Raw genomic sequence first — 20,515 nt, 5'->3', positions numbered from 1 at the left:
TGTGTGTGTGTGTGCGTGTGTGTTTGTGTGTGCATTTGCACTATAGTAAACTCAGCCCGGTGTTCATTCATCCCTAAATAAAGGGCGTACACACGCCGTTTCCTCCGGCATGTTTATGCTCATGGCTCCACGCTGACCCCCGAACCTCACACACACTTTCCTCACACTCCCTCCAAACCAAAACACTCACCTCCTTCTCCTCCTCCTCCTCCTCCGCTCCTCCCTGTTCACCTCCCTCCCTCTGAATCCTCCCCTTCCACCTTGAAACTGTTCTCCCACACACGCAGCAGCTCATCACTCAGTGACGTCAGGGCTGTTATTTGACTTCTTCAGGGGAGTTCTGGGTTGTTTGCGATGCAGCAACACGTAGCAGACGCAACAAGTTAATAATCTACTTGGTGTCCGGGAGGAAAAGCCACGATTTGGACACATTAAGTCGTATAAATAAACACAAACTAATACCCAAACGTGGCCATTTATTTGGAGATCAAATCAATTCGAGACCTCGCTTCAATTAGAAAACCCATGATCATGAAAACAAGCGATGGGTTCAAAGCATGGGAACCTCCTTTTGGGATGTTATTGTGCAACCCCAGCCAATCAGAGCAGTGAGGTGGAGTCAGTAAGAAGGAATAAGGTCAATTGATTCTAACCCGTGTGGAAAAACATGTTTAATGCTGTGTCAGAGATGAGTGGAACGCTGTGGAAATAACAAAGTAGTTTACACGGACATGATGCGACGGCATAACACTGTTGCATCAGGTCCGCCTTGAGGAAGAAAAATATCATGTGACGTGTGTTTGTCACGGAGCTGCACCTCACGCTTGTGATGTGAAACAACCAATTTCAAGAGTTAAACCACGATCTTGTAATAGAAGCGAGTGGTTGATTTGACCTTTTCATTCTCTTCCCTTTCTTACTCAGTCTCTGTGGTCGTTGCCCACACATCTCTCCATCTTGCTCACCGGCACCAACAGTGACATTAGGACCAAAGCAGCTTTGTTCATCTCGACCTCCAACAAGAAGAAAATGACACAGCATCAAACCACAGTGCAACAACTGGCTACACAAAGTTTCTGTTTGTACTCTGAGACACTGATATGTCAAAAATGTATGTAGAAAAACAAACAAACGAATAAATATGACTTAATGCCTCTGAAAACTTTGTATTGTTTATCCTTTGAGGGTCACCCTGGACAGATTGCCAGTCCATCACAAGGCCAACATTCAGAGACAAACAACCATCCCACCTACAGTCAATTTGGAGCAGTGGAACCTGAACTAGGGGTCCCGGACCACCTGAGCCATCGCAAAATACAGGACCCAGATGGCATACGGATGTGGGCCACTTCAGGCAATGATACGGCATTTCTGGCCTCTTGTGGCCCGGACAAAATGGATGTGAGCCTAAAGTGTCCCACTTGTAAAATAGCAGATTTGGACCAAATATCCCATCACAAATGTGGGCGTCAGAGCCATCATTCCAAGCGGTATGTAAACTGGATGACAGCGTGGCAGTGTGAGCCAAATCTGGGCCAAAACATTGTTTCTATGTGGGAAGGAGTGCAGCAAGAGGATTTTCAGAAATCAAAGGATCTTAAAATCATGTTTTAGCTGCAGTTGTTCCACAAGCTGAAAAAATACTAGTTAAACTTCAAATGAAACCTTTGTGTCTCCATGTGACTCCTGAGGTGATTATGACAGATTAGCGACAGCATTAGTTGCAACAGGTTGGAGATGATTTAGAGTCTCTGGTTAATCCAACCTACATGTCGATGGACTGTAAGAGGAAGCTGGAGAACATGTGAACTCCACACAGAAAGACCCTGGAGGACCAGCAGGTCTGCACCCAGAACCTTGTAGCTGTGCCCCCCCCCCAACAACAATCCAAGTTATCATGTGAAAAACTATTACGTAAACTGTATAAGTGTGATTTGATCAGATTTGATTACAGTGACCTGGGAACACAAACCACTCTGAGACCCAACTCAGAAATATGTTCAAAAATACTTTGTTAAGCTCCTTTACGCATTCCTTAAACCCAATAGGCTCTTAGACGAAACAAAAAACATATTGAAAATTGTGACCATTAGCCCTTAATGAGGTTTAAGCAGAATGCAATGTTATTGTAATTAGACTAACGTGAGAAAATTAATACTGAAAGTATAATTTCATTACAATGGGGCCTTAATACTGACGTGTGGATAGCTGGATATGCAGCCCAGTTTAATACAACAGGCCGACCAGGGGACTGAAATGCACATTACACCATCCATCCATCCATCCATCCATCCTCTTATCTGAGATCGGGTCACGGAGGCAGCCAGCTTAGTTGGATATTCTGGACATCCTGCTCCTTGGCCACTCTTTCCACCTCCTCCTGGGGGATCCCTCTGTGTTCCCAGACCAGATGGGATATTTAGTCCCTCCAGCTAATTTTGGGTCTACCTTGGGGTCTCCTCACAGTGAGGTACGCCTAGTAAACCTCCAACAGAAGGCACCCAGGAGGCATCTTGATGAGATGCCCAAACCACCTCATCTGTCCCCTTTGGACGTGAAGGAGCAGCAGTTCTATGTCCAAAGTCCTCACCTAATCTCTAAGACTGGCCCAGCTGACAGAGAAAATGGACGCTTGCAATCGCAATCTCATTCTTTTGGTCACTATCCAGAGCCTGTGACCATGGATCGGTAAATCGAAAGCTTTGCCTTACAGCTCAGCTCCTTCTTTACCCAACGAATAGCAGCAAAGAGACTTTAGTTTTCTCTGCCATGTGAGACCTCATTATAAAGGACGTCACTAAAACTCCAGGGATGAAATGTAAACCTTGTAGCTCCTCTAATCTACAGCTACCAAAACTAATCCAATCCAAACCAGTCTAATATCGTATCAGTGATATTTGACATGTATCTCCCTCCAGTTGGTCTGTGAACCCTGCAGCGACTGCCACACAACACATTGTGGACTGTAGATTGATTTTAATGAAGCTCTGTTTGAAAAAGTCGCCCAGACTTCAGTTCGTCACTCCTCTGTGTGTCTCTGCCACTTCCTCCCTCCCTGCCTTCCTCTTCCTCTCCTCGTCTCCCCAGCTGCTCCTGCTGTATCCTGAGCTCAGCATCCCGGTGGGCCGATGCACTGGCAGGCCTACGGGTGTTGTGACACCCTGCTGTGCATTTACACAGCCTTTTTTTCTTTATGCATCTCTCTCTGGATCATCTCTTTCTCTTTTTCCGTCCTTATTTAATCCCAAAGTTGGTTTCAGTGGCACGACTGAAACTGGCTGTTTTCAAGCTCTCCTCGAACAGAGGGTTACGCAATGAACACACACAAACTCAATGAGGACCAATACATATACACATGTCCAACTAGCTGCAGAGAGGAGAAGAGATGATTACATTTTTTTGTTTTATAGTAATCCACAGCTGAAAATAGTCCGCAGTTCATTATTTAATCCTGTTTGAGTACTGCAGTGCCTGGCTGTTTAGAAAATTATTTATTCTTAATAATTATAAAAGAAGATTTTTGTTTTGAGGAATAACAAATGGGATTGAAGCTGAGTGTCCCCTACAGGCTATTAGAAGCATTGGAAAGTATGTAAGAGTGAAATATAGAGTAACAGACTAGTTCTTTAGACGTGCTGTGCAACAACATCAGAAATGAAATGCGTTCTGAACAGCCACAGCAGAGGGGGATGATAAAAGTTTGCCGTTATAAAGAGTAGGGGAGATGCAAAATTGACAACAGAGCTAATTTTCTCTTCAGGGGAAACAAACAAAGTGAATCAGTTGATCACATTGAAGTACAACAAATAGTTGAGTAACAAATTTAAAAGAGAGAGCTAGAAAGAAAAAGCCATGCCTGACTCTTCTCTCACCTCAGCACAGGGAACCAATCACAGCGGATGCCGAAAGATAATTGTTGTCGGACATACATGGAGACACCCAATACATGATGTCACAAAGGTGAAGACAGAGGGTTTCCAATTCAATCCAACCAGTCCACATGCAGTTTGGAGGGAGTAGAAATATTGCCTAATGCTGACTTGTCACTCAAACTCTGCGTATCAATACACACAAGTGCAATCATTTGCAGTTTGATAAAATGTACGGTCAAATTGGTGGTGTCAGGCAAAAGCAAGTGTATCATGTTATTTACTTTCACCCTCCAGCCATCATCAAGAGTACAAGTGAATAGTATTACAATTTTAGATGAATCAATTAATCCAGCTAAACTAAATTTAGCTAATATCAGAATGTAGAAGCCAACCAAATTATTAGAGAGCTGGTGTGACACCAAAGGAAAACCAGAGTTTAGTGAGCATGGAACACGAAGAGGCTCTTTGTCCATCTACAAAGCATCTGTGACGTCATATGACTCATTAGTGAAATTTTAATCAAACCATTTTATAGTCCCATGGGGGTGTTAAGTGGTGGGCTGAGAACAAATGTGTGTGTGTGTGTGTGTGTGTGTGTGCGTGTGCGTGTGCTGTGTGTGTGTGTGTGTGTGTGTGTGTGTGTGTGTGTGTGTGTGTATCCATGTGTATGTTTCAAGGCCATTGCAGCTGAAGAATCCCCGGAAAGTGTCCCTTTCTCTCCTCAGCGAGTCAGGAAACACACGAGACGAGGAGCTATTGTCACGAAAAGACGCTTTAACAAGCTGGCGAGGTGTGTGTGTGTGTGTGTGTGTGTGTGTGTGTGTGTGTGTGTGTGTGTGTGTGTGTGTGTGTGTGTGTGTGTGTGTGTGTGTGTGTGTGTGTGTGTGTAAGAACAATGCACTTGAAATAATGTTATTGAACTGACTTTAGGTGCAGACAATCTCCCGTGATCATGTACCAATACGGTGTGTTTTCTGGCCTACATGATAAAGAGATAATATGTAACAATTCTTCAGTAAAATGTCGAACCCACAGAAACCTTCACAGAAATGTTATTCAAAGTAACAGGAAGCTAGGTCTTTTGTTATTGTTTTGATTCCGTAGAACCCCTGTGGCCTAAGTTACATATTGTACGTTTAAGTAACAGGTTGGACATGATATTAAATTGATAAATATGCGATCATTTACTTGTGTGCTTGGATAATTAACTCAAGTTATGTTAGGAATTTCAGTGTGTTCATCTGCCTGCGTCACCCGTGTGACCAGGGATCGATCGTGTCAGACGGAGCCCCGGTTGTACTGTCGGTCATGGACGAGAAGCAAATGTAAACAGACGGCGAGGTCACACAGTGCCTCTCTTGACATGTGTCAGGATGGGTCAGGAGCTTTTTTTGTGTGTGTGTGTGTGTGGTTAGGCATGTGTTTGATCTCTTATGGCTGCGTTCCCAGGGGTGGTGTGTCACCGGCTATCCAATGAAATGGCAGTAAAGGGGTGCAGGCCACAAAAACAAAGAAGAGGAGTAGGGCGAATGGACCTGTAGAGGCATGATGATGGAAAAAGAGGAAGAGAGGGGGGGGCGACAGGCCCATGACAGTTACTGTTTATTTGATAGGAAGAGAGACAGAGAAGGTCGGCCAAAGGCTACATATCAGAGCTCTGTCTAAACCAGTGTTTTGGCTCAGTTTCAGTTTTAATCCCCGTCCAGACTAGCACACCTAAAAAAAGGGATATTATTAATGTTGGGTTCTTCACTGGCAGCCGAGGCTAATGCTGTTGTTTTCTTCCAGATGGGTGTCATGTGATAGGAGACTGACGAATCAGCGAAGGCTAAGGCTAAGGCTAAGGCTAAGGCTAAGCTAAAACGCAGCGCCGGAGTTTTCAAACTAAAATGGGCTCAGCAGTGTCTCTAAACTTCTCCGTTTTAGCGCTTCTAAAACTCCAGAGAAGTTTTCAAATGAAAATGTCATAATGTGGATGTAGCCTGAGGGAGAATTATTTATCTTTGAAAACAGCACTTTTATTTGAACCCTAATCAACACTTAAAACAATAAGATCAACAAAGAATAATGCTATTGATTACTTTTGATTAGGTGGCACCATGAATCTTTCCTGGCAACAGATTTTCACATTACTGAACACTTGACAAGCTGAGAAGTTAAAGTGAATCACTAGTTAGAAATTAACTAGTGACATGAATTTACACACAAATCTAGTGATACATTTACAAATAGCTAACGCAATCGAGTTTAACCAACAACTTTTACTGGTTTCAGTAAAACCAGACTGCAGGCAGCACACACTAAAAAAATTTTGCCCAGAAAAGATATTTAGCCCAACAAGGTCTCAGGCCCGGGCCTCTGTGCTACAGGAGGATGTATGATTTAAATTCTCCACAATGGCTTCTTTATAAATATACTTCATGGCACTGGTGTCTCTCTAGAAATAGACTCGCAAAGCTTGATTTGATTTTCCATGCACAGGGGGAAGGATGACACCGAGTCCTTCGCCTGAATGTAGAAATAACGAAGCCAACATGTCACGGTGGAACAGTGTGCTGGGCATGTCGCCTCCAGCATGGCTGCCTCACAAAGGCCATCAGAGCTCCGCTGAGACCGAACAGAGCCGAGGCCTGTCTGTCAGCGCGTGGGTGGATGAGTGGATGCAAAAGGCAGCGGAGAGAGGGGGGGGGGGGAGTTGCCGACTTAATGCTGACTGGTCGGTTACTGGCTGTGGTACCATATGGCCCAGTTTGGCCTCTGATTCCTCAGGCCATAGTCCAGGTGGACATTCGTCTGCAAACACACACTCAGGTGGAAATGTTTAGAAACGCACTTTATCCCCGAGCTAATGTTTATTTTGTTCAGATTGACTGTTCAGAGTATTCATGGTGAATAAAGAGATCAAAAGAATAACAGAAAATTAAACTTTAAAGGGTAAAAGAGCTCTCTGTTGATACGTGTGTGTGTGTGTCTGTGTGTGTGTGTGTCTGTGTTTGTGTGTGGTTGTGTGTGTATGTGTGTGTGTGTTTGTGTGAGTGCGTGAGTTCAAAGCTCATAGGAAACTGAAAGTAGATGGACTATCTGAGGTCTAAAACTAATAAAGATTGGAAACATTTTACTTTGAACCTGCAATTTATTATTTATAAGCTGAATTCAATCAATACTTTTTATGTCACACTATAACGTAGTTACATGCATATATATATAAAATGACCTTTTAAAGTGTTTTATTGATGTTCAATGATAACGATTCCTGTGAAGCATCTATAAAGATTTAAGAAATTATTGATTAGTCAGTATAAGGTGATTTATCATAGTCCTATGTAATTATGTATTAAACACATACTTGAAAAAGTGTTACTAATCAGTAAGTACACATAATTAATATTCGTATACCCAGGTGGTTATAGCAGAGACGAGCAAAACCACAGGTTAAACAGATATGACGCAATTAAATGACGACCAAAATGAAAGGTCAGTAAACAGGACACAGTACACAAGTCAGAAAAATAAAAAAACATAGGTCTACTTGTTTTAATGAAGAATTGTTATATATTACATATTTAATGTCGTTATGCCTCTATCTTCAATTTGTTTGAATCTAAGAAGAGCGGGTACAAAGTTACTGTGGTCATGTGGGTGCAGTATAATAAAAGAGGTACATCTCAAAACATCTGCAAATCAGTGTAAAAGAAATGAAAGTATTTCTGGTGTTCATAATAATCCTTTTTTCTTATTATCTTATATCATCCTCATCAACTCTTGTATCTTTCATCTGCTTTCACCTTTGAAGACTGAGTAACTCCCCAGTGAAAAGACCACCGAAGCAAATATACTCACCTGAAAGGTCAGTCGTCTGCTTCCATTCACAGTCTTTAATTAAGGCTCGATAAATCTGGGTCACGCAGGCACCAAGGGCCACGGTCTCAGCGCTGAATAGATCCAACTGTGTTTGACAGATAAGAGACACTGATTATTGAGAGACTGAAACAGAGTCTCAATGATATTCTTTTATATTCAGATGACATATGCCGGGACTAACAAAGACAGGACCCTCAAAAACGAGAGGGTTTTTAGTCCATGACACATTTGTCCAACTCCTCCATCCTCTTATATGAGCCATTCAAGCACAGTTATGAAAGCAGAAAAAAAAACAGGAGTAACAACCATAAGGGTTTTGTGACAACCTGTACTGACATAATAGTATAAAATGCAGAATATAAGAAAACTAGTTTATGGGATTTTGAAAAAGGCCTCGAACATGAGGAATCTACAGCAGACCATCCCACGCTGAGAGCTCACACACACATACATACTTTTGTTACATATGAAAAATATGCCCAATAATATCTGTAACTCTACATCTGTATATTATCAAGTGACAACCCACCGGGATGTCACACAGTGGATTGTGAGCTGATGTTTAGAAGCCTCGGGGGTTGGCATTTTGTCTGGCGCCATCTTGGTTGCAAGGACACTGCACGCCCACCTACACCTGCGACCTGCACCTATTGGACGGTACTACCTATCAATCATATGGTGTCCACACCCTAGTTAGAGAGCGGCTTGGGTCCAAATGAACCAGAGAGAAAACTAACTGCTCCCGAGCTGAGCCCAACAAACGGTGATTACAGGCATGTGCGCTGTGGAAAAAAAGGATAGCCAACGTGACCTAACCTGACCCAGGCCTAAATATCATCTAAAGTTTGTTGTCCAAACCCCGCCCAAATTATCAGGTCCCAAAATGTCCACACTCTTGACCCAATGGATACCATGAATTAAATAGGACCATCATTTACTAATTGTTATAAATCAAGGGTGAAATTATGTGATTTTTCTTGTAGAGTTGTCTAGAAAATTACATATTTTTGCAACCAGTGGAGAATACAGGTTTTAAGGCACTTATGCATTGGTTTCACTCTCTGGAACTGGAGTCTGTGTCTCTTTATATAAACAGTCTGTGGTATCGACTCAAAGTCAGTTTAGTTTTGTATTTAACTTTTGTTTGTACATCATATGTGATGACACTTCTTGTGTTACGTGACATTTCACAAAAGTAAGAAAACCTGTTCTCGTCTTGCAAATGCAGTAATAAAGGTGTTCCAGAGAAATCAGGTCAATCTCAATGCAACAACAACAGTCTTTCCATTAGTGAGTGAAGGACTTTTAGATTGGACCAAGCATTTTAAAAGCTCTTTTGTGCTCCCTCTTTTCTGGACTCTTCTCTTATTTCAGACTGAGCCTTGTGTCAATAAACGCCCTCGTTTAAACATCTAATATTTCCATGCTGACCTGGTTTCTCTATATTGTTTACTCTGCTGTGGCTGACCCACGCTTTTGTGTCCCCCTTGTTACCCGATGCTATGAAAACTGGTCTTATGGAAAAAGCCAGACATCATTTGCACTGGAAATAAGCCAACATGGCTGCAAATGGACAGTCTGTGCAGTGAGTGTATAGACCAGGGTCAGGTCATTGTCCCTTTGTGTGATGTATGACAAAGATGGATATGAGAGCATGAGGGAGATCAGAGCCCGAGCTGCACCACAGCTCAGTTTAATCTCGTATAGCTTCCTCTACCTGTTCCTCTATTATGGTATTGAGAGAATGAGATATTAACTAGCCCTTCCTAAATGGCTGTGGAAAATTCCCAAAGGCAAAATGCTCGAAAAGATAATGAGCGGGGGAACCTTTAAGATACAGGAACTATTTATTCAAGCATGAATCATTGCCGCCTGAGGACTCCAAATGAAATGCCTGAAAATGTGCTGTGAGTTCTTGGGGCATATTAGGCAACACATTGTTATCTCAGCAAACTGCCTGGATCGGTAACTTTCTTTTAATATCCTGCTAATTGAATTGAAAATTGAAATGTGGATATTTTTTTTTATAGACGATCCTGAGGCTTCCGTCCTTATTTGTCTCTATGATCAAACATTGTGTTATGTCTTAATGTCACGTTGCCGCCCAGAGTGCTAAACTGGATTGGCAACAAGAGCTGTCACCAAAATAAAACCATCAACCCTTTGCTCTTTTCTGTTTGACTAACAATCTGGCACAGACAGCACAGTACTGACAGGCCTTTTGTTTTTATTGTTTGGAGCATGGAGGTAAAAAGAGGCAAAGTCCTGCCCTACTTCTGAGCTGATCCTCCGGCTTCCCATGAGTCCTTGGCACACATGCACTGTCCCAACCTGCCAGTGCAGTTATTGAAGGCTGAAAATTAATCCTGGTACCTATTCTAAAAATAACAAAGCGGTTATTTAATTTCATTAAAACAGACAAGATGAAAACATCCGCAGTGTCGCGTGATGTAATTTCACAATATGTGTACAATGTGGACCTGAGCCCAGAGGTAAAACAGGGAGTTTTCTATCAAATATACAGTCCAGATGGCATGAAGCACAACACTGTAATTGATGTATAATCAGGATAAACACACCGTTCACTCAGTTTGTCAGGGAGAATGGATCTAGGCCACAGTGTTCTGGCAACTGCAGGAAGGTGAAGCGGTTCAGTGGGAATTTAGCATGTTAGTGCTAAAAAAAAAAATTGTAAGGTGAGATAATTACTGTCACCGAAGACATCAAGTATGAAACAGCATCTATTTCAAATAAAACTGAACGGTTAGATGCTGGTGAGTTTCAGTTGGTGGTGGCTCAGTAATAATCTTCATCCTATGTGGACTTTTTGTGATCTGTTGTTCCTAAAGTCTGGAATGAATTGGGGGGGGGGGGTTAAGGATTTCAGCTCCTAATACATGGAATAATTTACAGACTGATTTTCAGCTTCAAACTTTAGTAACATTGGTAAAACCTCTTGAGTCCACGTTGTCTTATCATCTATGTGTTGCTGCTGTTCTTGACCAGGTCTCCCTTGTTAAAGAGATAATTAATCTCAATGAGATGAACCACAAAGAAAAATTACATCCAAATCAAATTACTATATGTATGGGTCAAAATAATAGTAATGTAATGCTGCATCTTATATGTATGTACTTCCATGTTGACATCAACCGACAGCAAATAAATATACATGTTGAATCTTCTATCTAATCTTTTTTTGTTTAACGTCATATTCTTAAAGCAAATAAGATATATTTACATAAAATAACCCATGTCACTGTTTCCATGTTCCACCTGTAGGCTATTTTTAATATATTTTCATATATTTGTATTAGTTTGAATAAGTCGGATAGCTCTTCTCTTTTTGTCTGATTAGTGTGAATGCAGCTACAATAAAGGAATTCAAATTCTAATTTGAGAGTAGGTGTAGAAAAAAGACTTAGTGTCCTTCTCCTTTACAAGTCAATGTAACATCATTAACTCCTGAACCAGTCACCAGTGTTGTTTGCAGTCGCAGCAGCAACCTGTTCAAAACCTATGGTAAAGTTAGTTTAACATTTAGCAGCCAAAGACACATATTTCCCTGAGGTGTAGGCGTGGGGGGTTACGCTGGACTTGCATTCAGCAGGTGGACAGAAACACAACACCACACGTTTGCATATGCGAGTCTACACGAGCATCTGTTTGCTGACACCTTCACAGAGTCACCTTTATAAGGGGACATGTCTGCTCTTCTTTGTCTTTTACAGTTTGTTCCCACTGCTCTCAAGTGGACAAGTAAGAAGCTAATGTAGGAAAAGGAAGTACAATTCAAAACAATTAAAGACAAAGTGATCGACGTCTTTGATAGATCAGCTAATCACTGGAACTGAAGCCAGCATACATGTAATAAACACTGACATGTTCTCTCATGCATTGTATTTAAAGTCTTACTGCACAACATTATTTTGACTTGAAGGCTGCATTTCTGTTTATTTTGTATTCATTGTAATTAAGTATTTTGATGACCCATATATTTCCGCTGTGTAAAATATCTGACCTTGGCAGAATCAATGTTGAAACCGAACATTTCAACTTAACGAATGCAGCCTGTTCCAGAAAAACTGGTAAAAAAAAATTTAAAAAAAGAAGAATTGACTTTTCCTTGAGGTCTCTGTAAGAAACTATGTGACAGTGCAATGCACAGAATGCTGAGGTTGCAGATACTCCAGGTGGCTTTCCGGTGGCTCCAAGCCAAAAACAAGTCTTGTTGCAATACAATAAAAATACCTGAAATAATTCTATTTATGCAGTTTTCAAATTCCAGCACAGTTGGTGGCTGTTGCGTCTTTTTCTCTAATCAGAGGAAGCAACAACTGCAACCAGTGCAACTTCTCTAATCAAATTATGTTGACCATTTACTCATATTTTCATCCATGTCCCATTTTTCACATTCTGCTCGATAGGTTCTGTGTGTGGCTCCAGCTTCAGCCATCATCTTACCTTTGTGGTAAATACACAGACAGTGACAGCTGCAAACATTTGGCTCTCTGCTGCCAAGTAACACACACACACACACAGCGAACACTGGGTTTTCTTGGCTGAGTTTGCTTAACCTGCTTGATCTGCGGCGTTTTCTCAGGATTCAGCTTCGTGCAGGGCTTATCTGCTCAGGCCGTCCCCGCAGTGGAAAATTCCCTGAACCGTGAATGTGAGAGTGGTAAGTGAGAAAGTGTGTGATACATGACATTCAAAGAGAGAGGAAGGGAAAAGAAGAAGTGACTCAGACGGGATAAATGAAAGAGAAAGGACGACTGGTTTTTTGTCTTGGCTGCTTCATAGAATTCTCAATTAACAAAATGTGTGATTCCTTTTTGTTTCAGGTGTCATCAAAAATCTGCCAATCTGACGAATCTGCAGCTCAAAGAGTCAGGATAGGACCTTTCCAGGGGCAGATCCAGGGACGGGGCCAGGGGGCACTGGCCCCAGCCGATTGGCCCTTGAAGTGCCCCTGTAGTCGCTCACTAATAATACTAACAATATATATCATAGTTTGTTAAGTTCACAATGTGCTTTTCGCACTAACAAGCATTGACTTAAATGTGCACATTACTAAATCAGGAATTTTGCATAGATGTTGGACATATAATTGGCCCCTCTGAGTAAACTGTGGCCCCTTTATGGCCCCTGAAAAAAACGATATCCTGGATCCGCCCCTGGAACTTGCTCATGCTTTCTCAGTTTTACTTTCTTTTGTTATCTTTTCTCCACCTTTATTGCTCTCACACACACACACTTACTTTCACATTCCTCCAAACGTCCCTGCACACCCATACGATTAAAACGAAGATAACATTTCACTTATTGCACTTGGCCATAGGAAGAGAGGAAACGGCTGTTGACTGTGGCCGTTCTCTCCACATACATATCAATGAGACAACCCTCTGCAGGAGTAACAGCCCTGCAGCCGAAAGCATGAAAACAGATACTGATATACTCCAGTGTACTGATGGATATAAAATGGAAGGACGCTCTACTACAATTCCTCCCTGTGCCCGATAAACGAGGTGAAAGCTAAATGCTTGGTTTGGCCGAGGCCCCTGGCGGCGTCCTGACAGTCACGTAGAGCCGGGGTGTGAGACCTTCTCAATGAAACATTGTGGACGTTTCATTGAGAAGGAAAAAAGATGAAAGATAAATGTAGAAAAAGGCCGGAAACGGAGGAAAATGAGAGAACTGCTGAGTTGCTTTGTTCCCATGCTGAAAGATTTTTACTTTGTGAGTGTGCTGCTGCAACAGAGCACGTTTCTTTCAGACCTTCCTAACCTGACATTTGGGTGGTATCCATTTCATCACACGCTATCTTAAGAGGAAGGCACAGGAAAGTGTGTGTGTGTGTGTGTGTGTGTGTGTGTGTGTGTGTGTGTGTGTGTGTGTGTGTGTGTGTGCAGCTTAACACAGCACAATACCCAATCCCTAGCCAAAACACAGAGGGTGGGACACACACACTGGCTCTGTGGTAAATGTTGCTTAAAGCACAGATCACCAGGGGGGGACGTGATTTGACACAGTCGCTCGACACACAGGGCGTCTCCCCACGTACGCTCATTTTCCTGAACTGGCCCAGTGGCTCACACGAGGCAGGGTCCAACATGTGCTCATCTGCATGCCGGGTCCGTCAGCCACATCAGTCTCGTCTCACACTGCATTAATTCATGATCAGATGTTTAGCAAGGAGAGGAGGCCTGTTTACTAAGAGAGCCAGGAGAGGAGGGCTGGGGTGCAGCAGGATGCAAGAAACACTTCATCATGAGACGATGAACAAGCTGCTGAGGACGTCTGTGTTGAAATAATTAAAATGTAAAAAAAAAGTACTACTATAATACTTTACAAATAATATTTTTTGGACAATTGTAGAAGATTTTTATTAAACAACAACTTCATCCATCAAACTGTTGGTCACTACCTTGGTCCAAGCTGATATACATCAACTGCTATTGCCTGGTTTACAATGAAGTCCAGTCGTTCAAGGGTCCCAGACATAGACTGTAAGTAAACATGGGCGACATGATGGCTCCCGCCAAAGTAAAGCCAAAGGATCGTCATCGCCCCCTGGTGGCTGGCTGCACTATCTGCAACTTTCTTTTTGTGTCCAGTATTTCATGTCATGCTGCCATGTTGTCCATCTTTATATACAGTCTATGGTTTACACTGTTATAATAGTTATAATGTTTAACATCATGCATTTCCTCTTTGCTAAACATTTCTTTGGATCTTTACTCGTCTGTGTATTTTCTTTAAAATCTCTCGTTTGATCGATTAGTGTTTGATGGTGACGCTCTTCACCTCCGTGAAGAAATGGTAGGAATCCTTCCCTCCCTCCCTCCCCACACCAGAGTGCTTCATCCCTCCGAAGGGCAGGTTCAGATCCCTCACCAGCCAGCAGTTGGTCCACACTAAACCCGCCTGTATCCGCTTGGCCACCCGGTGAACCCTCCCCACGTCTTGGGACCACACGGTGGCGGCCAGGCCATAACGCACGCCGTTGCCCTTGGAGACAGCTTCGTCCTCTGTGTCGAAGGGGCTGACGCAGGTGACGGGGCCAAAGATCTCCTCCTGCGTGACGCGAGATCTCTCGGATATGCCTGAGATGACGGTGGCCGGCATGAAGTAGCCGGATTTGTTTTTCTCGGGCAGGTCCAGCTGGTCGACTCCCTCGCCACAGTGGACGACGCCACCCTCGCATTTGGCGAGCGCTACGAAGCCTCGCACCTGGGAATCAAGACAAAGAGTGATTTCATCTCAAGGGACATAAAACTGTGTCTTTCACTGTGTCTAAAACTTCATGCAACCACCTTCTCCAGGTGCTCTTTGCTGATGAGAGCCCCGTTGTGGCTGCTGGGGTCAGAGGGCACGCCGGTCTTCCACTTCTTAGCTGCAGCCACAAATCTTTCCAGGAACTCAGAGTAGATGCTCCTCTCTACGTAGATCCTGCTGGTGCACAGACAGATTTCTCCCTGAAAGCAGGAGAACGATGAGGGAGGATGGATCAGGATAGTGAGTCCATGCATGTTTCATGACAAGATGTGGGCTATAGTGCCCCCATGTGGATAATCACGCCACTGCAGCCTCATCACATACAGCTATATACTGTAAATATCTGTTTAACAGCATTCAATTTCAGTTATCTTGAAGGAGGATGTAAAACTATTTTTCTATTTATCTATCATTTTCAAAATACACGTTTATAAAGACATAAGTTGGTTAAAACCGATAACCGATTGTTATAGAAAAGGTCTGTTATGTTTGATGTATTATGAGGATCATCTTTTTCACTATTTCTCACCTGGTTGGAGAAGCTGGAGCGAACCGTGGTCTCGATACACTTGTCCAGGTCTGCGTCGGCAAAAATGATGGCAGGGTTTTTACCCCCCAGCTCCAGTGAGAGCTTCTTACAGTAGGGGGCGCTGCGCTCTGTGATGTGCTGGGCGGTTGCTGTGGAGCCAGTGAAGGAGACCAATGGGACGTCAGGATGGCCCACGAGGGCGTCGCCCGCTCTCGGACCAGTGCCAAACACCATGTTGACGACTCCTGGGGGAACGCCTGCAGAGACAAACCACATTTATGCATCAATTATTCATTACTTATTACCAATTTATACAGAGGTAACATTATGGATATACACATTTTTTTATATAGTAATGCTTTAAAGTGAGTTTTTATTACCTGCAGAAACAGTTTAATGGCCTTTTATGCATGAGCAATTTATGTATCTGTGCAGTTATGCATGTGGGAATTCTTCTAACTTGTGTGTGTATGTGTGTGTGTGTGTGAGTGGGTTGCTGTTGCATTGTGGGTATTGCGGTCCTACCAGCCTCCTGCATCAACTTGCACAGCATCCAGGCCGTCACAGAGGTCATCTCACTGGGTTTGGCCACCACCGTGTTTCCCATGGCGATCGCCGGGGCAATCTTCCACGTCAGCAGGTACAAGGGGAGGTTCCAGGGGCTGATCAGACCCGCTACACACACACACAAACACACACACAGTTTCAAAAACACAACTTTAACCTGTAGCAGGTTATAGTTATAGGTTGTAGCTCTCACCCACTCCCACTGGACAGCGGATGGTGTAGTTGAGGCAGCCCATGTGGTCCATCTGGCTGCAGTCAGTGGTGTGGTGCTGCACCGACGACGCAAAGAAGCGGAAGTTGTGCGCTGATCGGGGAATGTCCACAGTCCGAGCAAATGTTACTGTTTTACCTGTCAAAAAAATAATACAGCAGTTGTTTTACACTTGACTGGGAAGAATTTGAGATACAATGCATTATGCTCTGTGTTTGTGTAATGTTCAGGTTATTAAGACTATTATTGGGGTTTATTATGTTTCTATTTAGTTGGACTGTGCATCTAAATATAATACATACAAAATAAACCAAGGAAAATTAAAGAAATGGGGGAATGGGGACATGATCAGTTTAAGCAAGGGAAATGTGATGACATGTGATGACATCAGCGATTGGTGACGTCTGCACTGGAAGAGAAACTACAGTATTTTGTTCTGATGGTCTGACTGACTCTTGGGTTGATGCAACAAGTGTTCAAACACTACAAAGCACCTTGGTCTCTGGACTCCGCCTGGGCGAACTCCTCCAGATGGGAATCGATCAGGTCGGCCAGCTTGTTGAGGACCTGCGCTCGCTGCTCCACGCTGCGGGCGGACCAGTCGGGGAAAGCATCTTTAGCTGCTGCCACCGCTGCCTCCACCTGTACAGGGTCATACACTGGGAGATTAGCAAACTGTGTGACTCTGATAAGTATTATTATGCTGCATATTTTAACATGTTAACGTGTGCTCCTTGTGCCTTTTTATATGATGAAAGACATCTTTTGAGTGAAGTAAGTGGTCAACACCATGGCTCAGCATTTCCACCTTAACACTGCAGTATACAAATGCCAGTCTAAAAAGATGGATTCAGACAGCCAAGGGTTTGTGATGTCACAAACCTAAGAATCCAATCCTGTCAACTTGTGGGTGGGGCTCAGTAGCTGGAAAGGCTCCTCAGGCCTCAATTTTCTGTCTGAACCCGCCCACGCTTGAAAGAACAGTAATCGTACCCGACCCAAACCCGACACGTGTTCTATTTTTTGTGTCCGAACTCCGCCTGAGCCCGATGTTTTCCAGTCCAATATCACCAAACCCAACCCGTACCCGACAGATCAGGTCTCTACATCTGGCTCCTACAATACAGGTGAGCTGTGAGTGCAGGGTGAGAGTGGGGAGATGGGACAGGGGCGGGACCATATTGGCATATTCCTCGACCCCAGTCACTAAATAAAGAAGGAAGGAAAGTTACATTCAAGCCTCATGAAGGCCATGAGGGTCACTTTTTCATGACAGAGCTTTTAAATATGTAATTCTGGGGAACAAAGACAAGTTTTAGGGTGTATAATAAGCTGAGCGGGACTTTAAGGCTGGAGTGTGTTGCACTACACATCAGACACACCAGGGGGGTCTCAAGTAAAATGAGTGAAAGTAAAGAGTGAAAGTGCACAGACATTTTAAATGTTGCTCTCTGATGACACACTGGATATGTTCAGCTCTTACAACCTCGTAAAAACCATGAATGAAACATAAATCTAAAAACTCACTTTGCTTTAAGTCGCCGACCTGTGCTCTGTGGTCACAAGTACAAGTACACACACATTCCCTCTATATGTACATACTGAGTGTGTATGTGTGTGGCTGAAAAGTTTGATTTCACAATTTCCTCCCAACAACGGTCACGCTCACACAGTAACACCACCTAAAACAAATTAAGGTTTAGTGATGCGTGTGTTTAGGTACGATGGGTTAAAGGTCACAGTCAGTTTCACATGTGTCACGTGGAGAAGCACTGTGCTCTAACTTGGTGGTTCTGACAGAAATGTAGAAAAGAGGTGCATCTGCTCTTTCACTGTGTTTGCAGTGTTTTCTAAGCCTGTGCAGGTTTAATGATTTCTAGACTGTCGACTCTGCGAAGGGCAAAGGTGCTTCGGTCAGAAACTGCTCCGAATACCTGAATACGACAGAAATCCACTTTAATGCTGCACTACTTTAGCTACGTCCTGATTTGAACAACAGCTTGTATCATAAAAAGCATCGACAATATAACACCTTGAAAAAAAACCTTGATTTTAAACGGGATAAATAATTGAAAACGTGAAATATATTAACTTAAAAGCAGCTGCACACGAGTCATACTGTGTTTCAAAAGGGTCTCAAATATTAAATCAAGTGCATAAACTCATGTCACTATAAATAAAGTAGGTGCAAGGTGCAGAATAGGACAAATAAATGCATGTCATCCATGTCCCACCTCCTCCTTGCCGCTGTCCGGGACTTGGCAGTACACCTCCCCGGTGGACGGGTCGAAGGAGTCGATGTGGCTCCGACAGGACACAAACTTCCCTCCGATGAAGTTCTCCAAGACCAGGTGCTGCCCCGATGCCTTCGCCATGACTGACCGCTGCAGCTCACTCTTCTGACCGAGCACAGACCGTCAGCACACCGCTGCAGGCACAAAGTCCAGAGGAGCAGGATGGTAAAAGGAGAAGTTAACTTGGCCCCCTGCACTGAACCTCCCACTGCACATTTCACAGTAGCACACACTGGTGCACAGAGGTAGTTATTCTCCCAGGAACAAGTGCTCATGGCTACAGGAAGGATAAATAGAAGTTCCAAAGCAGTTGTAATTTACCTAACTGAAAATGAAATGGACTTCAGTGGCCTGTTTCAAAAGCATCTCCAGTTATGTTTGTTGGGATGTATTCTTTTAATTGTGTTCAGTTGGTGTAACATGGGCTAACTTGGCCCTATCCATATTGTGTTAAACTGAAGCGATGACCACAGATCCAAAAGTGGACCAGAAGTCAAAATAATTAGATCGTGATATGTCCGAAAGCTGACCTTGAGGATATAAATCCAATTTGAAGCCATCCTCACAGTCCGTCTCCTCTGCCCAAGGTCAGGCCTCTCTCTGCTTAAAGACTCTTCCCATTCAAATGTTAAAGATTAAGCTATTTAACGGCCAAAACTAAATTCTGTGTCGTGCATTCCCAACATGCAAGTGGACACAGTGGAAAGGCAAGAACTCGACAAGCAACGGTGGCTACATTCACATGAACATCAATATTCTGATTGAAACCAGATTAACACAATAGTCTGAATAAGACACGGTCGTGTAAAACTCATTTCCTGATCACCTTAAAACCAAATGAGGTCATACTTGAAGCAATAAGTCAACTAAGACGTAATAAACTGGAAGGGCACTTGAAAGGCGCATACCTCCGCTGATTAACAAAAGTACTTCCTTGACCCCTTACCTTATTCTTTCAGTAGTTTTAGCGTAATCCTGCTGAAACACAAACAAATAACAAATGCATGTGTCCAATCAGTGTGTGGAAATTGACAGACAAGTCTGTGTGAATGGGAGATATGTGGAAAATATATAATTGTGATTTAGAGCATAGTTTGCAGGGTTGATACCTGAAGCTGTGGCAGTTCAGGCATTCATTCATCATATAATGCAGAAACTCTTGTGTGCAAACCACCACATCATAACACGACTTCACACTTGATTCGCATTCAGGAAATGAAGCTGTTGCCCTTTGTTAATCAGATCTGACACCTACGTCGAACATTTGTAACTGACTACCACGTAAATGATATCTGAGAAACACACAACTGCAAAGTGACAAAGTGAAGCCAGAGTGTCTCGACCGTCCCCTGGTGGGTGGCTGCAGTATGTCATAAATCTCCTCCTCCACGTTAACAGAAGGGACATGGACCAAAATAAAGTCAAAATTCCTAATGTTTTTTTCTAAAAGATGTTTTTTGTCATTTTAGTTTTCGCATTGATGTATCTTCAAGTGCAGTTTGGTTTTAATAGTTCATTACATGCTATACAAATGGGGAGAAACGTCATGATTGACGGCTGAGACTGACTTGCGATTGGTCGAGCGCCTGTAATGAAGGGACCCCGATTACACGGCTCCTTCTCCTGATCGCTACAGTGCAGATATCTGGCTCCAAATGACATCATCGCAGTAAGATGGCAGCGTTCGTATCAGGGAAATTTTGGCTTCATTTCTGGATCCATTTTTACGTAGAGTCTACGATCAATATAAACATCTGTAGCCGTTAATTATAATGTCTCTTTACTTCTACTCCAATACAGGAGTGTGTGTTTTGGGATTAATATATTTTCAATGATCTTTCATATTTTTCTCACTCGACCTAAACTGAAAACTAGAGACACTCACCTCTACATTTTCACTGTC

The 20,515-nt window shown here is 43.0% G+C and overlaps 1 protein-coding gene across 1 annotated transcript; it reads right to left on the bottom strand.

Annotated features, from left to right (window-relative positions):
• Positions 1 to 14,103: 14,103 nt before the first annotated feature.
• aldh8a1 (aldehyde dehydrogenase 8 family, member A1) lies at positions 14,104 to 20,480 on the bottom strand. The gene is made up of 7 exons (XM_047337973.1): positions 18,553 to 20,480; positions 16,813 to 16,960; positions 16,301 to 16,456; positions 16,066 to 16,215; positions 15,541 to 15,797; positions 15,050 to 15,211; positions 14,104 to 14,966 (listed from the first exon to the last, which is right to left on the bottom strand). Exons 1-7 carry the CDS (start codon positions 18,691 to 18,693, stop codon positions 14,514 to 14,516), a joined length of 1,467 nt encoding a protein of 488 aa, XP_047193929.1. The 5' UTR covers positions 18,694 to 20,480; the 3' UTR covers positions 14,104 to 14,513.
• Positions 20,481 to 20,515: the final 35 nt, after the last annotated feature.

Source organism: Hippoglossus stenolepis, chromosome 20 (assembly GCF_022539355.2).
Source record: "Hippoglossus stenolepis isolate QCI-W04-F060 chromosome 20, HSTE1.2, whole genome shotgun sequence".
NCBI lineage: Eukaryota > Metazoa > Chordata > Actinopteri > Pleuronectiformes > Pleuronectidae > Hippoglossus > Hippoglossus stenolepis.
Note: the sequence above shows the minus strand (reverse complement) of the source record. Positions and strands in the feature narration are given on the sequence as shown.